At 44.2% G+C, this 23256-nt stretch overlaps 1 protein-coding gene across 1 annotated transcript in view; it reads right to left on the bottom strand.

Annotated features, from left to right (window-relative positions):
* Positions 1 to 235: 235 nt before the first annotated feature.
* Positions 236 to 23256, bottom strand: part of EFCAB7 (EF-hand calcium binding domain 7) — a 46737-nt gene continuing 23716 nt past the window's right edge. Inside the window, exons 7-14 of the mRNA XM_073643812.1 lie at positions 20427 to 20565; positions 19094 to 19203; positions 18478 to 18635; positions 13119 to 13252; positions 7468 to 7616; positions 7053 to 7262; positions 5613 to 5720; positions 236 to 1556 (exon numbers count right to left, since the gene is read on the bottom strand). Of these exons, the coding sequence (XP_073499913.1) occupies positions 1482 to 1556; positions 5613 to 5720; positions 7053 to 7262; positions 7468 to 7616; positions 13119 to 13252; positions 18478 to 18635; positions 19094 to 19203; positions 20427 to 20565 (1083 nt within the window). The 3' untranslated portion in view covers positions 236 to 1481. The remainder of the gene's footprint in view (positions 1557 to 5612; positions 5721 to 7052; positions 7263 to 7467; positions 7617 to 13118; positions 13253 to 18477; positions 18636 to 19093; positions 19204 to 20426; positions 20566 to 23256) is intronic.

Here is a 23256-nt window from a genome sequence, read left to right as displayed (position 1 = left end):
CTAAAGCTCACCTTCTCCCCCTTCCTGCACAGATCACAGAATGTGCTCATTATGTTCTCCCGTAGAAGTCGATGACTGTTGCTTCCTATGGTCTGTGCGTCGGCTGTAAAGCAAGTCTAGGATTGCTGTAAACTGACGCTCAGGCAAGATGGCCGATCCCAGTATCATGGGCAAAAAATATAATAAAAAAATATATATAAAATAATCAGAAAATCAAAACAGTAAAAAAAGAAAATTTGCATTAGTATATAATTTTAATAAAATAGATAATATCTGTATCATGTACAAATGGTCTGAATTGACACCTGAGGCTTGTCTTGACTTTATTGTATTTCCCCGATGTAAGATCTGACCAGATGTGAGCAAGACGTGATGGCGAGAGATAAAACATGTTCCCCCAGGTGTATATATGTATATGAGGGGACTTCTTACTCTCCCTGGACATACGAGGATCTGGAGCTTTCAATTTCAGCACCCGACCTGGCAGCAGCTTTCTCTTCTCTCCCTGTTAAAAACGCAAATGTTTGGCTGACAGTGATCTGATATGTATGACCAGATTTAAGGGGTTCTCTCAGAATGTAATAAAGTTGCCCCCTTCACATAATTCAAACAGAAACTCATGCTAGTCACTTGTCATGTTCGGCTGCAGTCTGAAGAAACACAGCTCCCGAGACCTGTGTCTCAACTGACAGAGGAGTTGCATCGTAAGCACAAGTGCCTCCATGAGCCGAGGACAAAGGGCTGTGACAGGACAGGAAACCAATCTTCTCGGCTGACTGCACACAAAGGAGATTAGTGGAGAAGATTTATTTCTCCTCCTGTCACAGCAGTTCCCCTCGGCTTTTCGGTATGTGTGCTTACGATACAGCTCCTCTGTCAGTTGAGACGCACGTATCAGAAGCAGTGTTTCTTCAGACTGCAGCCTGCCCTAACAAATGACTGCCGTTTAAATTATGTGATGGGGGGCCATTTTAATACATTTTTGGAGAAGCCCTTTAAGTAAGAGCTGAGATGTATGGCAGATAGAGTATATATCTTCTGCCATGGGGAAACTCTTTGAGCTTTTTAACATGCAAAGCATTTTAGTTCTCCGTGCTGCTTGTGACATGCTGCGTGCCGCTGTGCAGCCTTTCCTGTGCCTCTGTAGCTTCCTTCTCTCAATTTGGAATGAAAGGGGTTATTCCGGTACTGATCACCAGAAAGGGGGAACTTTTGACCCCCAGACATCTCCACTGTGGACACGGTTATAATTTGGTTAGGGTTCCTCTTTAATGTAAGTTCTGGTCACTTTTCCTCTTGTTCGACACCCGGCGGTACATTTATAAGTGGCGGTTTTGAGTCTGACATAATAAATGCGTGATAACATAAATATTAGAAAAACTTGGCACTTTCTTATTGATTGAAAATCTTTGGCACTAGAAATATTATTTGTAATATCTTCTGATAAAAGCGGACTGGTGACCTCGGCCTGCGGTTCGGCTTCACGACAGGACGTTGTGCACACAGTTATATAGCCACTCCTGCTTCTCGTTCGCAGCCATGACATGCTGAGATACCTGCGGACAGAAAGGCGGCACGTTAGTACACCCGGATCCCCATAGGCCCGTGTGATGTCATAGTGATGTCACAGGAGAGCAGCAACATGCATTTCTAAATTAAAGGGGGTTGTCCATCATTGGGGACAATTTTTTATTAATTTTCATACTTAAATCCATGTATTTGGGGCTAAAAATAATTTTTTCATTTGGGTTTCATTAAGAATCTTGCACCGCTTGCCTTCTATAGCCTCCGTGTTGCAGAAGGAGTTCACAGAGAATTAATCAGTGAGCTCGTTCTGATAGTCTGTATGTCTTTTTATCTGCCTTTTTCTGAGCTCCTCTCAGCTGATTAATAACCACAGACCACATCAAAGTTCAATTTGCAGAGAAACGACGAGTCTGTAAAAGTTGGTGCAAAAGTTTTAATAAAGCCCAATTGCAAAAATGATTTTTAATTCCAAACACACGCATTTAAGAAAAAAAAATTATACACTGCTCAAAAAAACAAAGGGAACACTGAAATACCACATCCTAGATCTGAATGAATGAAATCTTCTCATTGAATACTTTTTTCTGTATAAAGTTGAATGTGCTGACAACAAAATCACACAAAAATCATCAATGGAAATCACATTTATTAATCAATGGAGGCCTGGATTTGGAGTCACCCCCAAAATTAAAGTGGAGAAACACACTACAGGCTGATCCAACTTTGATGTAATGTCCTTAAAACAAGGCAAAATGAGGCTCGGTATTGTGTGTGGCCTCCACGTGCCTGTATGACCTCCCTACAACGCCTGGGCATGCTCCTGATGAGGCTGAGTATTGTGTGTGGCCTCCACGTGCCTGTATGACCTCCCTACAACGCCTGGACATGCTCCTGATGAGGCTGAGTATTGTGTGTGGCCTCCACGTGCCTGTATGACCTCCCTACAACGCCTGGGCATGCTCCTGATGAGGCTGAGTATTGTGTGTGGCCTCCACGTGCCTGTATGACCTCCCTACAACGCCTGGGCATGCTCCTGATGAGGCCGAGTATTGTGTGTGGCCTCCACGTGCCTGTATGACCTCCCTACAACGCCTGGGCATGCTCCTGATGAGGCTGAGTATTATGTGTGGCCTCCACGTGCCTGTATGACCTCCCTACAACGCCTGGGCATGCTCCTGATGAGGTTGCGGATGGTCTCCTGCGGGATCTCCTCCCAGACCTCGACTAAAGCATCCGCCAACTCCTGGACAGTCTGTGGTGCAACGTGAAGTTGGTGGATGGAGCGAGACATGATGTCCCAGATGTGGTCAATCGGATTCAGGTCTGGGGAACGGGCGGGCCAGTCCATAGCTTCAATGCCTTCATCTTGCAGGAACTGCTGACACACTCCAGCCACATGAGGTCTGGCATTGTCCTGCATTAGGAGGAACCCAGGGCCAACCGCACCAGCATATGGTCTCACAAGGGGTCTGAGGATCTCATCTCGGTACCTAATGGCAGTCAGGCTACCTCTGGCGAGCACATGGAGGGCTGTGCGGCCCTCCAAAGAAATGCCACCCCACACCATTACTGACCCACGGCCAAACCGGTCATGCTGAAGGATGCTGCAGGCAGCAGATCGCTCTCCACGGCGTCTCCAGACTCTGTCACGTCTGTCACATGTGCTCAGTGTGAACCTGCTTTCATCTGTGAAGAGCACAGGGCGCCAGTGGCGACTTTGCCAATCCTGGTGTTCTGTGGCAAATGCCAAGCATCCTGCACGGTGTTGGGCAGTGAGCACAACCACCATCTGTGGACGTCAGGTCCTCATACCACCCTCATGGAGTCGGTTTCTAACCGTTTGTGCAGACACATGCACATTTGTGGCCTGCTGGAGGTCATTTTGCAGGGCTCTGGCAGTGCTCCTCCTGTTCCTCCTTGCACAAAGGCGGAGGTAGCGGTCCTGCTGCTGGGTTGTTGCCCTCCTACAGCCCCCTCCACGTCTCCTGGTGTACTGGCCTGTCTCATGGTAGCGCCTCCAGCCTCTGGACACTACGCTGACAGACACAGCAAACCTTCTTGCCACAGCTCGCATTGATGTGCCATCCTGGATGAGCTGCACTACCTGAACAACTTCTGTGGGTTGTACAGTCCGTCTCATGCTACCACGAGTGTGAAAGCACAACCAACATTCAAAAGTGACCAAAACATCAGCCAGAAAGCATTGGTACTGAGATGTGGTCTGTGGTCCTCACCTGCAGAACCACTCCTTTATTGAGGGTGTCTTGATAATTGCCAGTAATTTCCATCTATTGTCTATTCCATTTGCACAACAGCATGTGAATTTGATTGTCAATCAGTGTTGCTTCCTAAGTGGACAGTTTGATTTCACAGAAGTTTCATTTACTTGGAGTTATATTCTGTTGTTTAAGTGTTCCCTTTATTTTTTTGAGCAGTGTAATTACTGAGCACCTGCACAATTTTTTGTGTGGACACTAATTTGCAGAGCTGTGTTTGTAAAGTGATGTAAAACAAGTCCCATAAAAACGTTATATGCGGTTAAATGACGGCACCAGGTTTTTCCCAATATATACTGGGTCTGTCACCTTTTACCCCTCAGTAATGACAATTCTACAACCCCTTGATACCAGCACAGCTGCCTGCGTACCTACGAAAAAAACATTTATAATGGTCCCGTGCTATATGTGATGGAGAATCAATGGGCATCTCTGTGTTTGCAATCACCGCCTCTCCAGTAGGGGACGTCATCCACGTCAATCGGCGGCCATTGCATACACAGAGAGCACGGTCCAGATGCCTATCGAAAAGGCAGAGGGGCTCATATCCAGGGGATGCAGGAGTGCTATTAAAGAGGGTTAAAATGTGCTTTCTAGGTTTCTGATGCCTATGTGCTCTGCAGTGGTACAGACGCTCCCCCTGTCCAGCAGCCTACGGCCCGGCTGTTTACACTGCAGCTTATGTATGCAGAATGCCCATAGACTGCAGTATGGAGGAGTGAGGAGTGTACAATACACGGTCACTCTATACAGCTGCATTCTACATGACGCTGCCTTGTCATGGTGGAAATTGCCAAGCAAGGTTTATATTATATGAAAACAATTTTTCTGTAATTTTGTAAATGCAATCGCATTGCAATAATATGTGCAGCAGTTGCAAAAGCATCTCTATGCCTCGGGAGCAAAGGGACGATGGAGAAAAAACCTGTTCTGTATTCAAGATTTTGCAAAGAAATGTGATTCTCTGCAAAATTAAAATGTCTACAAATTTTTCTGTATAAATTTCTTGTGGATTTTCAGAGATTTAAGCCTGTTGTTCTAATCGTAGAGTGAACTCCTGAGCCGAGGTTTCTGCACCACGAATCTACAGCGGATTTCACTACAACACACAAGGAAACCCCAGCATCCATAGGTAGCAAAAAAAGTAAAAATATGCATTCTGTGTATTTCTAACCCCTATGATGTAGAGGGGAAAGCCGCAGCACGTGACGTGCAGATTCTGCTGCGGAATTCATGCAGGTATGTTGCAATTTTGCAACCTCCTCCATCTTTGACGGGTTTTTTTGTAATGTGCTGTTCACTCGTGTGTCCGACACATGATCAGGACAGATTTCCATCCTCTAAACAAACACAATGAAGGTTCCTATTAGGCGACAGCAAGCAGAGATCTTGGCAACCGCAAAGAACTGATGCAGAAAGTATATTGGAAAACTGTAAAAAATTGTCGTTATTGCAGCTGAGCAAAAAGATTTGCTCTGTCCTGCAGCAGAGTGGAGGATGTTCCTCTGTAGCAGCGTTCACTTCTGCGCTGACAATCCTCTGCCCGATGCCTAGTAAGCACAGGAGGCGCCCTGAGCGCCGGGCAGAGGATAGCTGGCGCAGAAGTGAACGCTGCCACGGACGATCAGTGCAGAACAAATCTTTTGAAACTTGAATACTCCTATACAACAAACCTGCACAAAAGACTAAGAGCACAAACCAGCTCTGTGCAATGCACAATTCAGCAGGTCCTGCCCTTAGTAAGCAGGGACTGCCCGTGCATGCACGCAGAGTCGGCGCCAGCATTGTACAAGGACTGTCGCTCCTCACCGTGGTTGACTTTCCTGGCACTTCTACAGCAAACACGCTCATTCCTCGGCTGCTGATACCGTTCTTGCTCTGATCGTTATTTACCTGCACCACAATCTTCTTATCGGACTGGGAACAGAAAAGCAGAGTCACCGTGTGTAAGACGGATCTGAGGACTATGTACATGCACCATTCATAGTAATAACCCCAACAGTATCACCTGGACGTTATATATTTTTACCCTTTGACCCCTCAGGACCCCATTTCTCCATTTCAGAAATAGTAACTTTTCTATTCTTGCATCACAGATCTTGTTTTTTGCAAGTTATGGTCACGTACAGTATATCCCAGGGTATGTGCGCCTTAATTATTTGCAGCAGAAATTTCTGCATCTCTTTGCGTAAAATAAGTGCATTTTGTACATGCCTTTTTTATTGCAGATTTTACCCCAATCATTAGACGGGGTGAAATCTGCAGCAAAAACGCTGTAAGAATTGACATCCTGCAGATATAAATCTGCAAGGAAAAAATAAGCTACGTGTGCAGGAGGCATCACCAATCGCATTCACTTTGCTTGTACTAGGAAATCCCTCAGATTCTGAGACAAATCTGTGCAGAAAAAAATGCAACAAAACTGCAATCTGTGCACAGACCCTTGGCCTATGTACATACGTTGCTTTTTTACTGCTTTTTTTTGCAGCCAAAACCTGATCTCTTGGCTGTAAAGAATCTGCTTACAAAAAGCGGGTTTTTGCTGCGTTTTTTCGGCGCAGATTACGTGTTGTCTACGGTACATGTTTAATAAAGTCCGTTTTATTCACCATAAACGCAACAAAAACACTTAATTGTGTTTTTTCGCAGTGTGTTTGCACTTTCTCATTGCTTTCTAGGGTGAAAAAAAACGCTGGAAAATAGCCCAAAGGATCGACATGCTGCAGATTTAAAAAAAAGCATCAGTTTTCCAATTGAGTCACGAAAAAATAAGATTGTGAATACCCTTTCAATCCGATTTGGGGGAACCGTGGGACAAATAAAAGTCTTCTGTTTGCTTTTTTTTTAATATTACTCATCTCTGACTTTCAAAATGTTTATACGGTATATATCAAATATGTGGGCGTTATGTTAGCAAATGGGTGGCTTTTATAATAAAATATATTTTATGTAAAATAAAAAAATGTGTTTGATGTAATTTTTTATTTTTAATACTAAATAATAATTTTCATTTCTTTATGTTACTTTTTATTACAATATACTGCAGTTTTGCCAGACTTTTGAGCTTGGGCAGAGAAATAGGCGAGGCACTGGTTACGGAGTGCCAACTTTAGGCTGTTACTATATAGAATGAAAGTGATGACGTGTCGCTAGGATATTCTGTGCCTTTCTGATCAGTGGAGGTCGACGTGACCCCGGGGATGAATCAGTGGCGGCCGTTTCTATGGTGACCACTCGGCTGTTACGCACCTTATTCTCGATGACAGAAGTGATGCGCGTGTCGTTCTTGTAGGTGTAGACCACGACGTGTTCACATCCGTCCATCTGCTTTGCATCGCCTTTAAGAAGGACAGATCTGCAGAGCACCTTCTGCAGCAGGCGGCTGCCGGACTCCAGACTGGCGGCTTTCAGCTTGGGCTTAGTCTTCTCAGCATAGACATCAATGAGGAAAGGGCAGGCCTGCGGAATAAATAACACCGCCATATACATAGCACATATCATAGCAAAGCAGCCAGCTTCCCCGGGACAACGAGGCTCACACCCAGAGTCTGCTGCACTTATCCAATAGACTTCTCTACCAGGCTCAGAGGAGAGATCGCTGCGTGCACTGCATTGCGGATTATAGGATGTCGGATTATAGGACTGGTCACGTGCAAATAATTACCTCTGTCATTTCCAGTGCTTTGTTATAGCCCATGGACTGAAGCGTCACCCACAAGTCACTGGGGTCTCCTTCTCTGTCATTGGCCTCCATCAGATTGAGATCCAAGAAGCCTTTTCTTGTTAACTCATTCTTCTTGGTTTCAAAGTTCTCTGTTAATAATACAAACATAGAAGTGACACACATACTCCAGAGCTGCACTCACTATTCTGCTGGTGCAGTCACGGTGTACAGGAGAATAGTGAGTGCAGCTCTGGAGTACAATACAGGATGTAACTCAGGATCAGTAATGTAATGTATGTACACAGTGACTGCACCAGCAGAATAGTGAGTGCAGCTCTGGAGTATAATACAGGATGTAACTCAGGATCAATAATGTAATGTATGTACACAGTGACTGCACCAGCAGAATAGTGAGTGCAGCTCTGGAGTATAATACAGGATGTAACTCAGGATCAGTAATGTAATGTATGTACACAGTGACTGCACCAGCAGAATAGTGAGTGCAGCTCTGGAGTATAATACAGGATGTAACTCAGGATCAGTAATGTAATGTATGTACACAGTGACTGCACCAGCAGAATAGTGAGTACAGCTCTGGAGTATAATACAGGAGGTAACTCAGGATCAGTAATATAATGTATGTACACAGTGACTGCACCAGCAGAATAGTGAGTGCAGCTATGGAGTATAATACAGGATGTAACTCAGGATCAGTACAGAATAAGTAATGTAATGTATGTACACAGTGACTGCACCAGCAGAATAGAGAATGCAGCTCTGCAGGGTAATACAGGATGTAACTCAGGATCAGTACAGGATAAGTAATGTAATGTATGTACACAGTGACTGCACCAGCAGAATAGTGAGTGCAGCTCTGGAGTATAATACAGGATGTAACTCAGGATCAGTACAGAATAAGTAATGTAATGTATGTACAAAGTGACTGCACCAGCAGAATAGTGAGTGCAGCTCTGGAGTATAATACAGGATGTAACTAAGGATCAGTAATGTAATATATGTACACAGTGACTGCACCAGCAGAATAGTGAGTGCAGCTCTGGAGTATAATACAGGATGTAACTCAGGGTCAGTACAGGGTCAGTTATGTAATGTATGTACACAGTGACTGCACCAGCAGAATAGTGAGTGCAGCTCTGGAGTATAATACAGGATGTAACTCAGGGTCAGTACAGAATAAGTAATGTAATGTATGTACACAGTGACTGCACCAGCAGAATAGCGAGTGCAGCTCTGGAGCATAATACAGGATGTAACTAAGGATCAGTAATGTAATATATGTACACAGTGACTGCACGAGCAGAATAGTGAGTGCAGCTCTGAAGTATAATACAGGATATAACTCAGGATCACTACAGGATCAGTAATGTAATGTATGTACACAGTGATTGCACCAGCAGAATAGTGAGTGCAGCTCTGGAGTATAATACAGGATGTAACTCAGGATCAGTAATGTAATGTATGTACACAGTGACTGCACCAGCAGAATAGTGAGTGCAGCTCTGGAGTATAATACAGGATGTAACTAAGGATCAGTAATGTAATGTATGTACACAGTGACTGCAACAGCAGAATAGTGAGTGCAGCTCTGGAGTATAATACAGGATGTAACTAAGGATCAGTAATGTAATGTATGTACACAGTGACTGCACCAGCAGAATAGTGAGTGCAGCTGTGGAGTATAATACAGGATGTAACTCAGGATCAGTACAGGATCAGTAATGTAATGTATGTACACAGTGACTGCACCAGCAGAATAGTGAGTGCAGCTCTGGAGTATAATACAGGATGTAACTCAGGATCAGTACAGGATCAGTAATGTAATGTATGTACACAGTGACTGCACCAGCAGAATAGTGAGTGCAGCTCTGGAGTATAATACACGATGTAACTCAGGATCAGTACAGGATAAGTAATGTAATGTATGTACACGGTGACTGCACCAGCAGAATGGTGAGTGCAGCTCTGGAGTATAATACACGATGTAACTCAGGATCAGTACAGGATCAGTAATGTAATGTATGTACACAGTGACTGCACCAGCAGAATAGTGAGTGCAGCTCTGGAGTATAATACACGATGTAACTCAGGATCAGTACAGGATCAGTAATGTAATGTATGTACACAGTGACTGCACCAGCAGAATACTGAGTGCAGCTCTGGAGTATAATACAGGATGTAACTCAGGATCAGTAATGTAATGTATGTACACAGTGATTGCACCAGCAGAATAGTGAGTGCAGCTCTGGAGTATAATACAGGATGTAACTCAGGATCAGTAATATAATGTATGTACACGGTGACTGCACCAGCAGAATAGTGAGTGCAGCTCTGGAGTATAATACAGGATGTAACTCAGGATCAGTAATGTAATGTATGTACACAGTGACTGCACCAGCAGAATAGTGAGTGCAGCTGTGGAGTATAATACAGGATGTAACTCAGGATCAGTACAGGATCAGTAATGTAATGTATGTACACAGTGACTGCACCAGCAGAATAGTGAGTGCAGCTGTGGAGTATAATACAGGATGTAACTCAGGATCAGTACAGGATCAGTAATATAATGTATGTACACAGTGACTACACCGGCAGAATAGTGAGTGCAGCTCTGGGGTATAATATAGGAGATAACTCAGGATCAGTAATGTAATGTATGTACACAGTGACTGCACCAGCAGAATAGTGAGTGCAGCTCTGGAGTATAATACAGGATGTAACTCAGGATCAGTAATGTAATGTATGTACACAGTGACTACACCAGCAGAATAGAGAATGCAGCTCTGCAGGGTAATACAGGATGTAACTCAGGATCAGTACAGGATAAGTAATGTAATGTATGTACACAGTGACTGCACCAGCAGAATAGTGAGTGCAGCTCTGGAGTATAATACAGGATGTAACTAAGGATCAGTAATGTAATGTATGTACACAGTGACTGCACCAGCAGAATAGTGAGTGCAGCTCTGGAGTATAATACAGGATGTAACTCAGGGTCAGTACAGAATAAGTAATGTAATGTATGTACACAGTGACTGCACCAGCAGAATAGCGAGTGCAGCTCTGGAGCATAATACAGGATGTAACTAAGGATCAGTAATGTAATGTATGTACACAGTGACTGCACCAGCAGAATAGTGAGTGCAGCTCTGGAGTATAATACAGGATGTAACTCAGGGTCAGTACAGAATAAGTAATGTAATGTATGTACACAGTGACTGCACCAGCAGAATAGCGAGTGCAGCTCTGGAGCATAATACAGGATGTAACTAAGGATCAGTAATGTAATATATGTACACAGTGACTGCACGAGCAGAATAGTGAGTGCAGCTCTGGAGTATAATATAGGATATAACTCAGGATCACTACAGGATCAGTAATGTAATGTATGTACACAGTGACTGCAACAGCAGAATAGTGAGTGCAGCTCTGGAGTATAATACAGGATGTAACTAAGGATCAGTAATGTAATGTATGTACACAGTGACTGCACCAGCAGAATAGTGAGTGCAGCTGTGGAGTATAATACAGGATGTAACTCAGGATCAGTACAGGATCAGTAATGTAATGTATGTACACAGTGACTGCACCAGCAGAATAGTGAGTGCAGCTCTGGAGTATAATACAGGATGTAACTAAGGATCAGTAATGTAATGTATGTACACAGTGACTGCACCAGCAGAATAGTGAGTGCAGCTCTGGAGTATAATACACGATGTAACTCAGGATCAGTACAGGATCAGTAATGTAATGTATGTACACAGTGACTGCACCAGCAGAATAGTGAGTGCAGCTCTGGAGTATAATACAGGATGTAACTCAGGATCAGTACAGGATCAGTAATGTAATGTATGTACACGGTGACTGCACCAGCAGAATGGTGAGTGCAGCTCTGGAGTATAATACACGATGTAACTCAGGATCAGTACAGGATCAGTAATGTAATGTATGTACACAGTGATTGCACCAGCAGAATAGTGAGTGCAGCTCTGGAGTATAATACAGGATGTAACTCAGGATCAGTAATGTAATGTATGTACACGGTGACTGCACCAGCAGAATAGTGAGTGCAGCTCTGGAGTATAATACAGGATGTAACTCAGGATCAGTAATGTAATGTATGTACACAGTGACTGCACCAGCAGAATAGTGAGTGCAGCTGTGGAGTATAATACAGGATGTAACTCAGGATCAGTACAGGATCAGTAATGTAATGTATGTACACAGTGACTGCACCAGCAGAATAGTGAGTGCAGCTCTGGAGTATAATACATGATGTAACTCAGGATCAGTACAGGATAAGTAATGTAATGTATGTACACGGTGACTGCACCAGCAGAATGGTGAGTGCAGCTCTGGAGTATGACACAGGATCAGTAATGAAATGTACACAGTGACTGCACCAGCAGAATAGTGAGTGCAGCTCTGGAGTATAATATGGGATGTAACTGAGGATCAGTGCAGGATCAGTAATGTAATGTATGCACACAGTGACTGCACCAGCAGAATAGTGAGTGCAGCTCTGGAGTATAATATAGGATGTAACTCAGGATCAGTAATGTAATGTAATGTATGTACACAGTGACTGCACCAGCAGAATAGTGAGTGCAGCTCTGGAGTATAATACAGGATGTAACTCAGGATCAGAGCAGGATTAGTAATGTAATGTATATACACAGTTACTGAACCAGCAGAATAGTGAGTGCAGCTCTGGAGTATAATACAGGATGTAACTCAGGATCAGTAATGTAATGTATATACACAGTGACTGCACCAGCAGAATAGTGAGTGCAGCTCTGGGGTATAATACAGGATGTAACTCAGGATCAGTACAGGATCAGTAATATAATGTATGTACACAGTGACTACACCGGCAGAATAGTGAGTGCAGCTCTGGGGTATAATATAGGAGATAACTCAGGATCAGTAATGTATGTACACAGTGACTGCACCAGCAGAATAGTGAGTGCAGCTCTGGAGTATAATACAGGATCAGTAATGTAATGTTGTGTCTTTTTTTGTATTTATGAAGTGATTCAACCTTTTGTAGAAATTAATGATATTTTCCCTTTTCGTTGAATGCACTATATAAAGCCCGTTGTGAGTGGTGCGGCGCCCCCCTCTGGTGTCCTGCACATCTCCACTGTGGCGCTTTCCCCTCCTTTTATCTGCATGTTCCCGATGAACGGCAGAATTAATAACAAGTAAATGATGTTAGGTTTTTCCTCGTCCAGGGAAGGAGCCGGCTGTTAGCGGGTGATATTAAGGTCATATGATAATAAATGTTACCCGCGCGTGGCCTTTTACGCCAGAGGCTTTTTTTTTTTTTTTACCATCTTGCTGAAAGGTTAAAAGAAAAGTAATTCAGTTCTAATGCATTCTTAATAGAAACCATAAAAATGCAAATGTTTTGCTGAGAATTAGTGGACTTTTTACAGCCGGTAATATGGCCGGTGTTATCGGCCCGGGATGGTGCGACACATTGAAATCTCCTCCAAATTATCTCCCAATAACACACTTTTTCCTGTTAAACAACTGCATTAAGCGACTTCATTAATATAAAAGGAGAGGAGTGCTGACGAGATGTGTGGACGAGGCGCACAAAATGCAAAAAAAAATAAACCAGCGCGCACCTTTACAAACCTCCCAGGCGTCGTCGTCGCACTTCTCGCCGCTGCTCCGCAACTCGAAGAAGTTGTATTCCTCCAAACTCAGGAAGCCGCTGCCGTCCAAATCGATGATGTCGAACACGTCCGACAGCGCGGATCTGAAATGTGGAAGACGAGAGGCCGTTATTACACACCGGAGCGCACAACGCTGGAAAAGGGCGACTTCCAGAAATTTCTGCTTCCGCTGAAGCCGACAGGGCAGCGGCTTCTCTTCCGCTCTGTTCTATTGATGGAGAGTCACTGCTGACATCATGCTGATGGACAGCCGGCTCCCTGCTGTCTAACTGCGGGAAGCCAGTGGTCAATCAGCATGACGTCGGCAGTCCCGTCCCGTTGACCGAGCAGCCAGAAGAAGAAGAGCTGCTCTGTTGACGTGGAACAGCTGCTCAGGTAAAACGGCAGGTAGTGAGCAACTACCTGGCTGTTACTTTTTTTTCCACTATGGGCCTAAAAACTGCTGGACAGCGCCTTTTAAATGCCATTGTGAACACTGACAGCAGCATTTAAAGGGGTATTCCTGTCTCCAAGATCCTATCCCAATATGTAGTAGGTGTAATAATAATAATATTATCAAATACCTCCAATTAGAAATGTAGTATAGTTCTTCTGATTCACTATGTCACTTACCCCATGTGCAGGTCATTGCAGTAGCTTAGGCATCTATGGTTATGACCACTCATATAGTGACAGTTAGTTGTTAGTGATTGCAACCATAGATACCCAAGCTACTGCAATGCCCTGCACATGGGGTAAGTGACATAGTGAATCAGAAGAACTATACAACATTTCTAATTGGAGGTATTTGCTAATATTATTATTGTACCTAATACATTTTGGGATAGGATCTTAGAGATGCTGCTGTTAGTATTGACAATGGCATTTAAAGGGGTTGTCCAGTACTTAGTTTTTAGGCACATAGAAAAAAAAAGCCAGGTAGTAGTTCACTACCTGCCCATTCTACCCGGCGCCGGCTCAAAACGATCACTGACTGCTCCTGACGGCGATGCAACTGCTCCACGTCAACAGAGCAGCTCTTCTTCTTCCGCTCTGCTCTGTTGATGAGGCAAGACTGCCGATATCATGCTGATTGACAGCTGGCTTCCCGCAGTTAGGCAGCAGGGAGCCGGCTGTCAATCAGTATGACGTCGGCAGTCAGCCCGCATCAACAGAGCAGAGCGGAAGAGAAGCCAATGCCCTGTCGACGTGACGTCAGCGGACGGGAATACTCCTTTAAGTGGAGCAATGAGGAGAACCTATGGGCCTAAATCCCGGCCGAATTATACCGAAATATTGCAGTACATAGTACAAGCCGTCAAACGATCGGAGGTTCAAGTCTCCTAAGAGGATCCAAAAAAATAAAAGTTAAAAAGGAAGATAAAAATGTAAAAAAAAAAACTAATAAAAATAAATAAAATGTAAAAGGAATCTCTTGTCTCTTAATTAAAAAAAAGAAATATAAAAAATAAAATAAAAAATAATTGATATCACCACACCCGTAAAAGTCAATTGATTAACCATTAAGGGGAAAAAAACTCTATAAAAACCCCCCACAAATGCCCAATTTTGATGTTTATCGATCGCCGCACCTCCCTAAGGAGCAAATTCAAACGTGGCACGTATGGTCTCAAGAAAAACGACAGCAGAAAAACGAGCTCAAAAAGTTGCGGGTCTCAGAAAAAGTTTTTGTGGCCGTAATCGCGCCGACCGGCAGAATCACGGTGCAGGAGTGTTTTTGCTGCATAATAAACGTTAAAAAAATTAAAACCAAAAAACAACGGGGCTTTGTTTTTTCTTTCTTGGGGGGCTTTTTTTTTAAGTTTATCAGTACACAGTGTCGTAACGTAGAAAGTAAAGAAATAAGTCCACTTACGGCGATGTTGAGAGAAAACTGTTATGACTCTTTGGAAGAAGGGGAGGAAAAAAAAAGAAAAAGGAAAAATCTACCCTGGTCGTTGTAGCATCTGAGGGGATCAGTGATCTGTGACCCCGGCCGTCAGCACACACCGTGTCCATGTTCATGTCCCGCACTTAGCATCAACAGAGCGTTGGGGTCAGCCGTGTGGGGCATTGCTGCACAAGATTAAGGCTCTGTTCACACAGGCGCAGTGGCTTTTATTTACAATGAAGTATAATATACAGTGATGGATGCAGTGGTGCACCGCTAATAATGGCAGACCATGCGGCTGCTCTGGGGACCGAGAGTTGGGGGGGAAACATAGTGCCAAAAGGGGTCTTGATTTCAACTGTATCAGCGTTCTCAGGGTGGAGATACAGTAGGACACAATGGTGCCGCCATCGCTCCCCTGCTCTTCCACCATTCAGTCTGAGCGTCTGAGTCTCAGTACAGCAGGTTGTCATGTCACGGCACAGACCGGGGCAGAGCATCAGGGGCACAGACCAGGGCAGAGCATAGGGGGCACAGACCGGGGCAGAGCATCAGGGGCACAGACCAGGGCAAAGCATAGGGGGCACAGACCGGGGCAGAGCATCGGGGGAACAGACTGGGGCAGAGCATCGGGGGCACAGACCGGGGCAGAGCATCGGGGGCACAGACCTGGGCAGAGCATCGGGGGCCCAGACAGGGGAAGAGCATCGGGGGCACAGACCGGGGCAGAGCATCGGGGGCACAGACCGGGGCAGAGCATCGGGGGCACAGACCGGGGCAGAGCATCGGGGGCCCAGACCCGGGAAGAGCATCGAGGGCGCAGAATGGGGCAGAGCATCGAGGGCGCAGACCAGGGAAGAGCATCGAGGGCGCAGACCGGGGAAGAGCATCGAGGGCGCAGACCGGGGAAGAGCATCGAGGGCGCAGACCGGGGAAGAGCATCGAGGGCGCAGACCGGGGCAGAGCATCAAGGGCACAGACCGGGGCAGAGCATCAAGGGCAGAGCTTCAGGGGGCACAGACCGGGGCAGAGCATCGAGGGCACAGACCGGAGCAGAGCATCAAGGGCCCAGACCGGGGCAGAGCATCGGAGCCACAGAACAGAGCAGAGCATCAGCGGCACAGACCGGGGCAGAGTATCGAGGGCAGAGCTTCAGGGGGCACAGACCGGAGCAGAGTGGGGAACTGTGCAGGCATCATACTAAGTTGGGGGGCACCGTGTGGAAATTCCCTGTGGGAGCTTCATACTTTATGAGGTGTAAGAAAGATGTATGATAGTGGGTGAAAACACTAAGGGGCGTCAGTGAAGGTGCTAGTTCTGTGGCACTACATGTCCCTCTCCCAGTTTTTAAAAGTTGGGAGATTAACCCCTCTGTGACTGCGACTCTGTCCCATGACCCCAAATAGCTAAACCAAATATTTTTTAACAATTTTGTTTATGTAGAGGTGGAGGGGAAAGGGGGTCAACTTAAGACTTCTGCTATGGGGCCCCATGATTTCTATATCCAGATGTCTACACAATATTCCAATGGAGTTATATATATAGTACAGACCAAAAGTTTGGACACACTTTCTCATTTAAAGATTTTTCTATATTTTCATGACTATGAAAACTGTACATTCACACTGAAGGCATCAAAACTATGAATTAACACATGTGGAATTATATACTTACCAAAAAAGTGTGAAACAACTGAAAATATGTCTTATATTCTAGGTTCTTCAAAGTAGCCACCTTTTGCTTTGATGACTGCTTTGCACACTCTTGGCATTCTCTTGATGAGCTTCAAGAGGTAGTCACCGGAAATGGTTTTCACTTCACAGGTGTGCCCTGTCAGGTTTAGTAAGTGGGATTTCTTGCCTTATAAATGGGGTTGGGACCATCAGTTGTGTTGTGCATTTCTGGTGGATACACAGCTAATAGTCCTACTGAATAGACTGTTAGAATTTGTATTATGGCAAGAAAAAAGCAGCTAAGTAAAGAAAAAAGAGTGGCCATCATTACTTTAAGAAATGAAGGTCAGTCAGTCTGAAAAATTGGGCAAACTTTGAAAGTGTCCCCAAGTGCAGTTGTAAAAACCATCAAGCGCTACAAAGAAACTGGCTCACATGAGGACCACCCCAGGAAAGGAAGACCAAGAGTCACCTCTGCTTCTGAGGATAAGTTTATCCGAGTCACCAGCCTCAGAAATCGCAGGTTAACAGCAGCTCAGATTAGAGACCAGGTCAATGCCACACAGAGTTCTAGCAGCAGACACATCTCTACAACAACTGTTAAGAGGAGACTTTGTGCACCAGGCCTTCATGGTAAAATAGCTGCTAGGAAACCACTGCTAAGGACAGGCAACAAGCAGAAGAGACTTGTTTGGGCTAAAGAACACAAGGAATGGACATTAGACCAGTGGAAATCTGTGCTTTGGTCTGATGAGTCCAAATTTGAGATCTTTGGTTCCAACCACCGTGTCTTTGTGCGACGCAGAAAAGGTGAACGGATGGACTCTACATGCCTGGTTCCCACCGTGAAGCATGGAGGAGGAGGTGTGATGGTGTGGGGGTGCTTTACTGGTGACACTGTTGGGGATTTATTCAAAATTGAAGGCATACTGAACCAGCATGGCTACCACAGCATCTTGCAGCGGCATGCTATTCCATCCGGTTTGCGTTTAGTTGGACCATCATTAATTTTTCAACAGGACAATGACCCCAAACACACCTCCAGGCTGTGTAAGGGCTAAGGAGGAGAGTGATGGGGTGCTCCGCCAGATGACCTGGCCTCCACAGTCACCAGACCTGAACCCAATCGAGATGGTTTGGGGTGAGCTGGACCGCAGAGTGAAGGCAAAAGGGCCAACAAGTGCTAAGCATCTCTGGGAACTCCTTCAAGATTGTTGGAAGATCATTTCCGGTGACTACCTCTTGAAGCTCATCAAGAGAATGCCAAGAGTGTGCAAAGCAGTCATCAAAGCAAAAGGTGGCTACTTTGAAGAACCTAGAATATAAGACATATTTTCAGTTGTTTCACACTTTTTTGTTAAGTATATAATTCCACATGTGGTAATTCATAGTTTTGATGCCTTCAGTGTGAATGTACAATTTTCATAGTCAAGAAAATACAGAAAAATCTTTAAATGAGAAGGTGTGTCCAAACTTTTGGTCTGTACTGTATATATATATATATATATATATGTGTATGTATGTATGTATGTGTGTCACAAAGTCAGCTGTACTGCAAGCATAAATACCGCACTGCCATCACTCCTGATACACGACCGCCATCGTGTTCTGAGCCGGCATTTATTTTCTTAGTTGCACGCGGCTGACATCACTAGCGACGTTCTCTCTCCTCCACCGTCATAAGGCAAAAAAAGCCAAGGAGGGAAGGACAAACTCCTGACCCGATGGATCACTTCACAAGGATTCGTCCAGCCTCCGGACTCACCTGAACTCGGGGGTCAGCTGTAAATCCTCGCTGCCGTCCCTGTGCACCAGCCGCGCCTCCTTGGTGACCGGCTTCTTATTCTTCCTCAGTCGGCAGCCTGTGCTGAATGGTAGGAGGGTGTAGGAGCCAGGGCCGAGTTCTCCTTTCCAGACGTAGGACTGTGGATGTGACATTAATTGTGAATCTATAGATCATGGGATCACACGGACATAGGGCACACATCATTAGGATATGGATCCGCTTGCTGTTTGATGGAGATTCCACTAATCGGTAGAATAAAGGGGCTGTGGCGCTCTGGGGTGTTTTGGGATTTTACTAAACAGGGCTCCATCCGGACCATGTCCAGTGTTACAGCACAATTCACATGAATGGGGATGTGCTGCAGTTTCAGGCTCAGCCCCTTTATTCTAGTCCTAGACCCCAGGGCCCGGCCCCGATCAGTTATTGTCCTCCATCATGCCAGTAAAGTGTTTTTTTCTATAAGAACCAGCACAGAAGCCCACACGATACCCAGTATACAGCGTGACCAGGGGATATGTCAGGTACGTGTCAGGAGACCTCCCGAAGTTTACCGCCAACCAAAGGCTCCGAATAAGAGTGACATTAATAGCCGGACCTCTTTGTGGCGCAGTTCTGTGAAGGATACGAGCTGGGGGTCTCCTCGTCCATCGCTTTCCTTCAGGATAAACAAAGCCGTGTCCACAGTCATCCAGGGGGAAGACTTCCCTACAGAAGAGGAAAAGTTTTTGTTATCGGTATCATTTTGGGGCAAATGTGATTTTTTTTTTATGGTCTTTTATTCTATTTGTGAGATGTGAATGAAAAAAACAACGATTTTCAACATTGTTTATTTTTATATTATTGGTTACGGAGTTCATTGTACAGGTTATATAGTGAGACTAGTGTATGACTCCGATCATTACGGACAAGCTGATACCAATTATGAAACTTTTTTTTTTCTTCATTTTTTATATAATAAAAATTTAAAATAAGGGAATTATTTTTTTATTTTATTATATTTGTTGTTCATTTTTTAAACTTTTTTTTATATAATAAAACTATTTAGATAAGGGAATTTTTTTAAATTCTTTTATTATATTTTATTTTTTTACATAACAAAAAAACAATTTAAATAAGAAAAATGTTTTTTTTTTAATTCTTTTATTATCTTTTATTATTTTTTTTATTTAATAAAATAATAGGTATAGGGGAAATTTGTTTGCTTTTGGGGGTAGGGGAGGATTTTTATTCTTTTCTTACCTTTTTAAACATTTTTAAAACTTATTTTTATTGGTCCCATTTTGAGATTTCAATAGATAGGAGCCTGATTGCTCATATTATACACTGCAATACTTCTGTACTGGTTGAGTCAGTCGTTGTAAATCTGACCGATGGTGTATTCAGCTCTGTCTCACACCGGGTCTAATAGGCATTCAGCTACAGGGGGACATTTTTAGGCCCCCAGCTGCTCAAGAAAACTGTCGGCAATTCATCGCTATTTACAGTGATATTTAAGGGGTTAAATGGAAGAAGAGAAGGGATAAGCGTTACACTGCTGCCGCTGATCTTTCAAGTGCACTGACAGCACCTGCGAGATCAGCGTGATGAAAATGTAAGTCGGGGGGGGGGGCGAAAACTGATACCTGAGCATTATGTATATTCATCATGGGTCGTTCAGAGTTATACTGGAAAATACTTTTAGATACATAATAAAGCTCCTTATCACTTAGAGAAAATACAGATGTATGGCAAAATGAGTGTTTTATATGAGCAAGGTAGCAGAGATAGGGAGTGGTGACCGGGTTATATTCTGTTTTTCCACTCAAACATCTCTATACACTTTGCAAAACTTTTCTAAAACTTTTGTCATATTGTCTGCTCAGTTCCCCAGATGAACACTAGAGGGCAGCACATCCACATATTCCCACAGTGGGCACAATGGCACGTACCTTCAGCTCTGCTCAGATTGAGCGGCTTGATCGTCAGATAAACTGTGGATTTTAGGGTCAGCTGCAGCCGGTAGTGATGGCTCGTTATACTGTTCTCTTCCAGGAAGAAGCATCCTCTGGACCGAGCGCACGACCAGTCCTAATAATGACGAGCACAAACGGTTAATGACACAAGAAAAGATCTAAGGAGTGAATGATAAAGTACAAAAAAAAGGCCTCCCCAACCCGCGCCTCATTGGCTGCAGAACAACTGCAGAAGGTCAAGGCATGATGGGAGTTGTAGTTTTGCAGTGGGGGGGGGGCAGATTTCAAAATAGGGAGCCGATTTTTCAGTTTTAGGATAAAAAGTTCTACAACTGTGTAATGCACTTTATTATTTCCATTTCTCTGCATTTTTGAGATCTCTGCTTGCTGTCAATGAATGTGGAGGATCTTGTTTATGCCAAAAGGCTAAAAACAAACATAGGCTTAATCATTCTCGCAGCTGAGGGTTTGCTACAATTGTATCCAGTCTAGACAATCCTATGTGATTGGACCCCAGACAGAAGATCAGCTGCACTGATGGGTCCTGCTGTGTCTGACGCGTTCAGTCTCTGAATGTAAACAGGAATGAGCCCATTCACTGACAGCAAGCAGCGTTACTCCAATGCCGAGGTATCCAAACACAACTATTAAAAAGTTGTTAAACTTTTTATTTTTTTTTGATACGTCATGGGGACCTCTGAAACTAAGAATAAAGGGGCCCCAACAGTGATCTTCCCTGCAGAGCTGCGCTCCCATCCGCCCACAGTGCAGGGAGCCGCAGCACAGCCCCATCCAGGGTCCCAAATGTCAGACCCACTGATCGTAAAGTGATGGCACATCCTGGTGGTCACTTTTTAGCCCTTTCCGACAATGGACATAATAGTACGTCCTACGTCAGGTGTGGATGTACGGAGATCAGGAACCGATCCCACTCAATACACAGTGAGCGTCCCCTCTAACCTGCCGCCTGCCTCTATCGGCAGCGACCGGAGCTGCTCTGTCTCTGACAGAGGCCACTGAATAGTTGTGATCGCTGCCCCATGCCTCCAGGGGGGATTGTTAGGGTCGGAAAGAGTTTTTGGAGGTGAACAGAAATAATGTATTATCTAATGGAAACGCTCCTTCTTCTGGGAGCATCTAATTTCTTGAAGTAGTTTTCGAAATTTAACAAGAAATAAAAATAATAATAATAATAGAAAAAAATGTGTATATATATATATATATATATATATATATATATATATATATATACAGTACAGACCAAAAGTTTAGACACACCTTCTCATTTAAAGATTTTTCTGTATTTTCATGACTATGACAATTGTACATTCACACTGAAGGCATCAAAACTATGAATTAACACATGTGGAATTATATACTTAACAAAAAAGTGTGAAACAACTGAAAATACATCTTATATTCTAGGTTCTTCAAAGTAGCCACCTTTTGCTTTGATGACTGCTTTGCACACTCTTGGCATTCTCTTGATGAGCTTCAAGAGGTAGTCACCGGAAATGGTTTTCACTTCACAGGTGTGCCCTGTCAGGTTTAATAAGTGGGATTTCTTGCCTTATAAATGGGGTTGGGACCATCAGTTGTGTTGTGCAGAAGTCTGGTGGATACACAGCTGATAGTCCTACTGAATAGACTGTTAGCTCCTTTTTTCTTGCCATAATACAAATGCTAAGTAAAGAAAAACGAGTGGCCATCATTACTTTAAGAAATTAAGGTCAGTCAGTCCGAAAAATTGGGAAAACTTTGAAAGTGTCCCCAAGTGCAGTTGCAAAAACCATCAAGCGCTACAAAGAAACTGGCTCACATGAGGACCGCCCCAGGAAAGGAAGACCAAGAGTCACCTCTGCTTCTGAGGATAAGTTTATCCGAGTCACCAGCCTCAGAAATCGCAGGTTAACAGCAGCTCAGATTAGAGACCAGGTCAATGGCACACAGAGTTCTAGCAGCAGACACATCTCTACAACAACTGTTAAGAGGAGACTTTGTGCAGCAGGCCTTCATGGTAAAATAGCTGCTAGGAAACCACTGCTAAGGACAGGCAACAAGCAGAAGAGACTTGTTTGGGCTAAAGAACACAAGGAATGGACATTAGACCAGTGGAAATCTGTGCTTTGGTCTGATGAGTCCAAATTTGAGATCTTTGCTTCCAACCACCGTGTCTTTGTGCGACGCAGAAAAGGTGAACGGATGGACTCTACATGCCTGGTTCCCACCGTGAAGCATGGAGGAGGAGGTGTGATGGTGTGGGGGGGCTTTACTGGTGACACTGTTGGGGATTTATTCAAAATTGAAGGCATACTGAACCAGCATGGCTACCACAGCATCTTGCAGCAGCATGCTATTCCATCGGGTTTGCGTTTAGTTGGACCATCATTTATTTTTCAACAGGACAATGACCCCAAACATACCTCCAGGCTGTGTAAGGGCTATTTGACCAAGAAGGAGAGTGATGGGGTGCTACGCCAGATGACCTGGCCTCCACAGTCACCAGACCTGAACCCAATCGAGATGGTTTGGGGTGAGCTGGACCGCAGAGTGAAGGCAAAAGGGCCAACAAGTGCTAAGCATCTCTGGGAACTCCTTCAAGATTGTTGGACGACCATTTCCGGTGACTACCTCTTGAAGCTCATCAAGAGAATGCCAAGAGTGTGCAAAGCAGTCATCAAAGCAAAAGGTGGCTACTTTGAAGAACCTAGAATATAAGACATATTTTCAGTTGTTTCACACTTTTTTGTTAAGTATATAATTCCACATGTGTTAATTCATAGTTTTGATGCCTTCAGTGTGAATG

The sequence above is a fragment of the Phyllobates terribilis genome, unplaced genomic scaffold (assembly GCF_046119375.1).
Source record: "Phyllobates terribilis strain yellow unplaced genomic scaffold, ASM4611937v1 Scaffold_8__6_contigs__length_399053987, whole genome shotgun sequence".
NCBI classification, from domain to species: Eukaryota; Metazoa; Chordata; class Amphibia; order Anura; family Dendrobatidae; genus Phyllobates; species Phyllobates terribilis.
The sequence above is the reverse complement of the archived record's forward strand: the minus strand, read 5'-3'. Positions and strand labels throughout refer to the sequence as shown.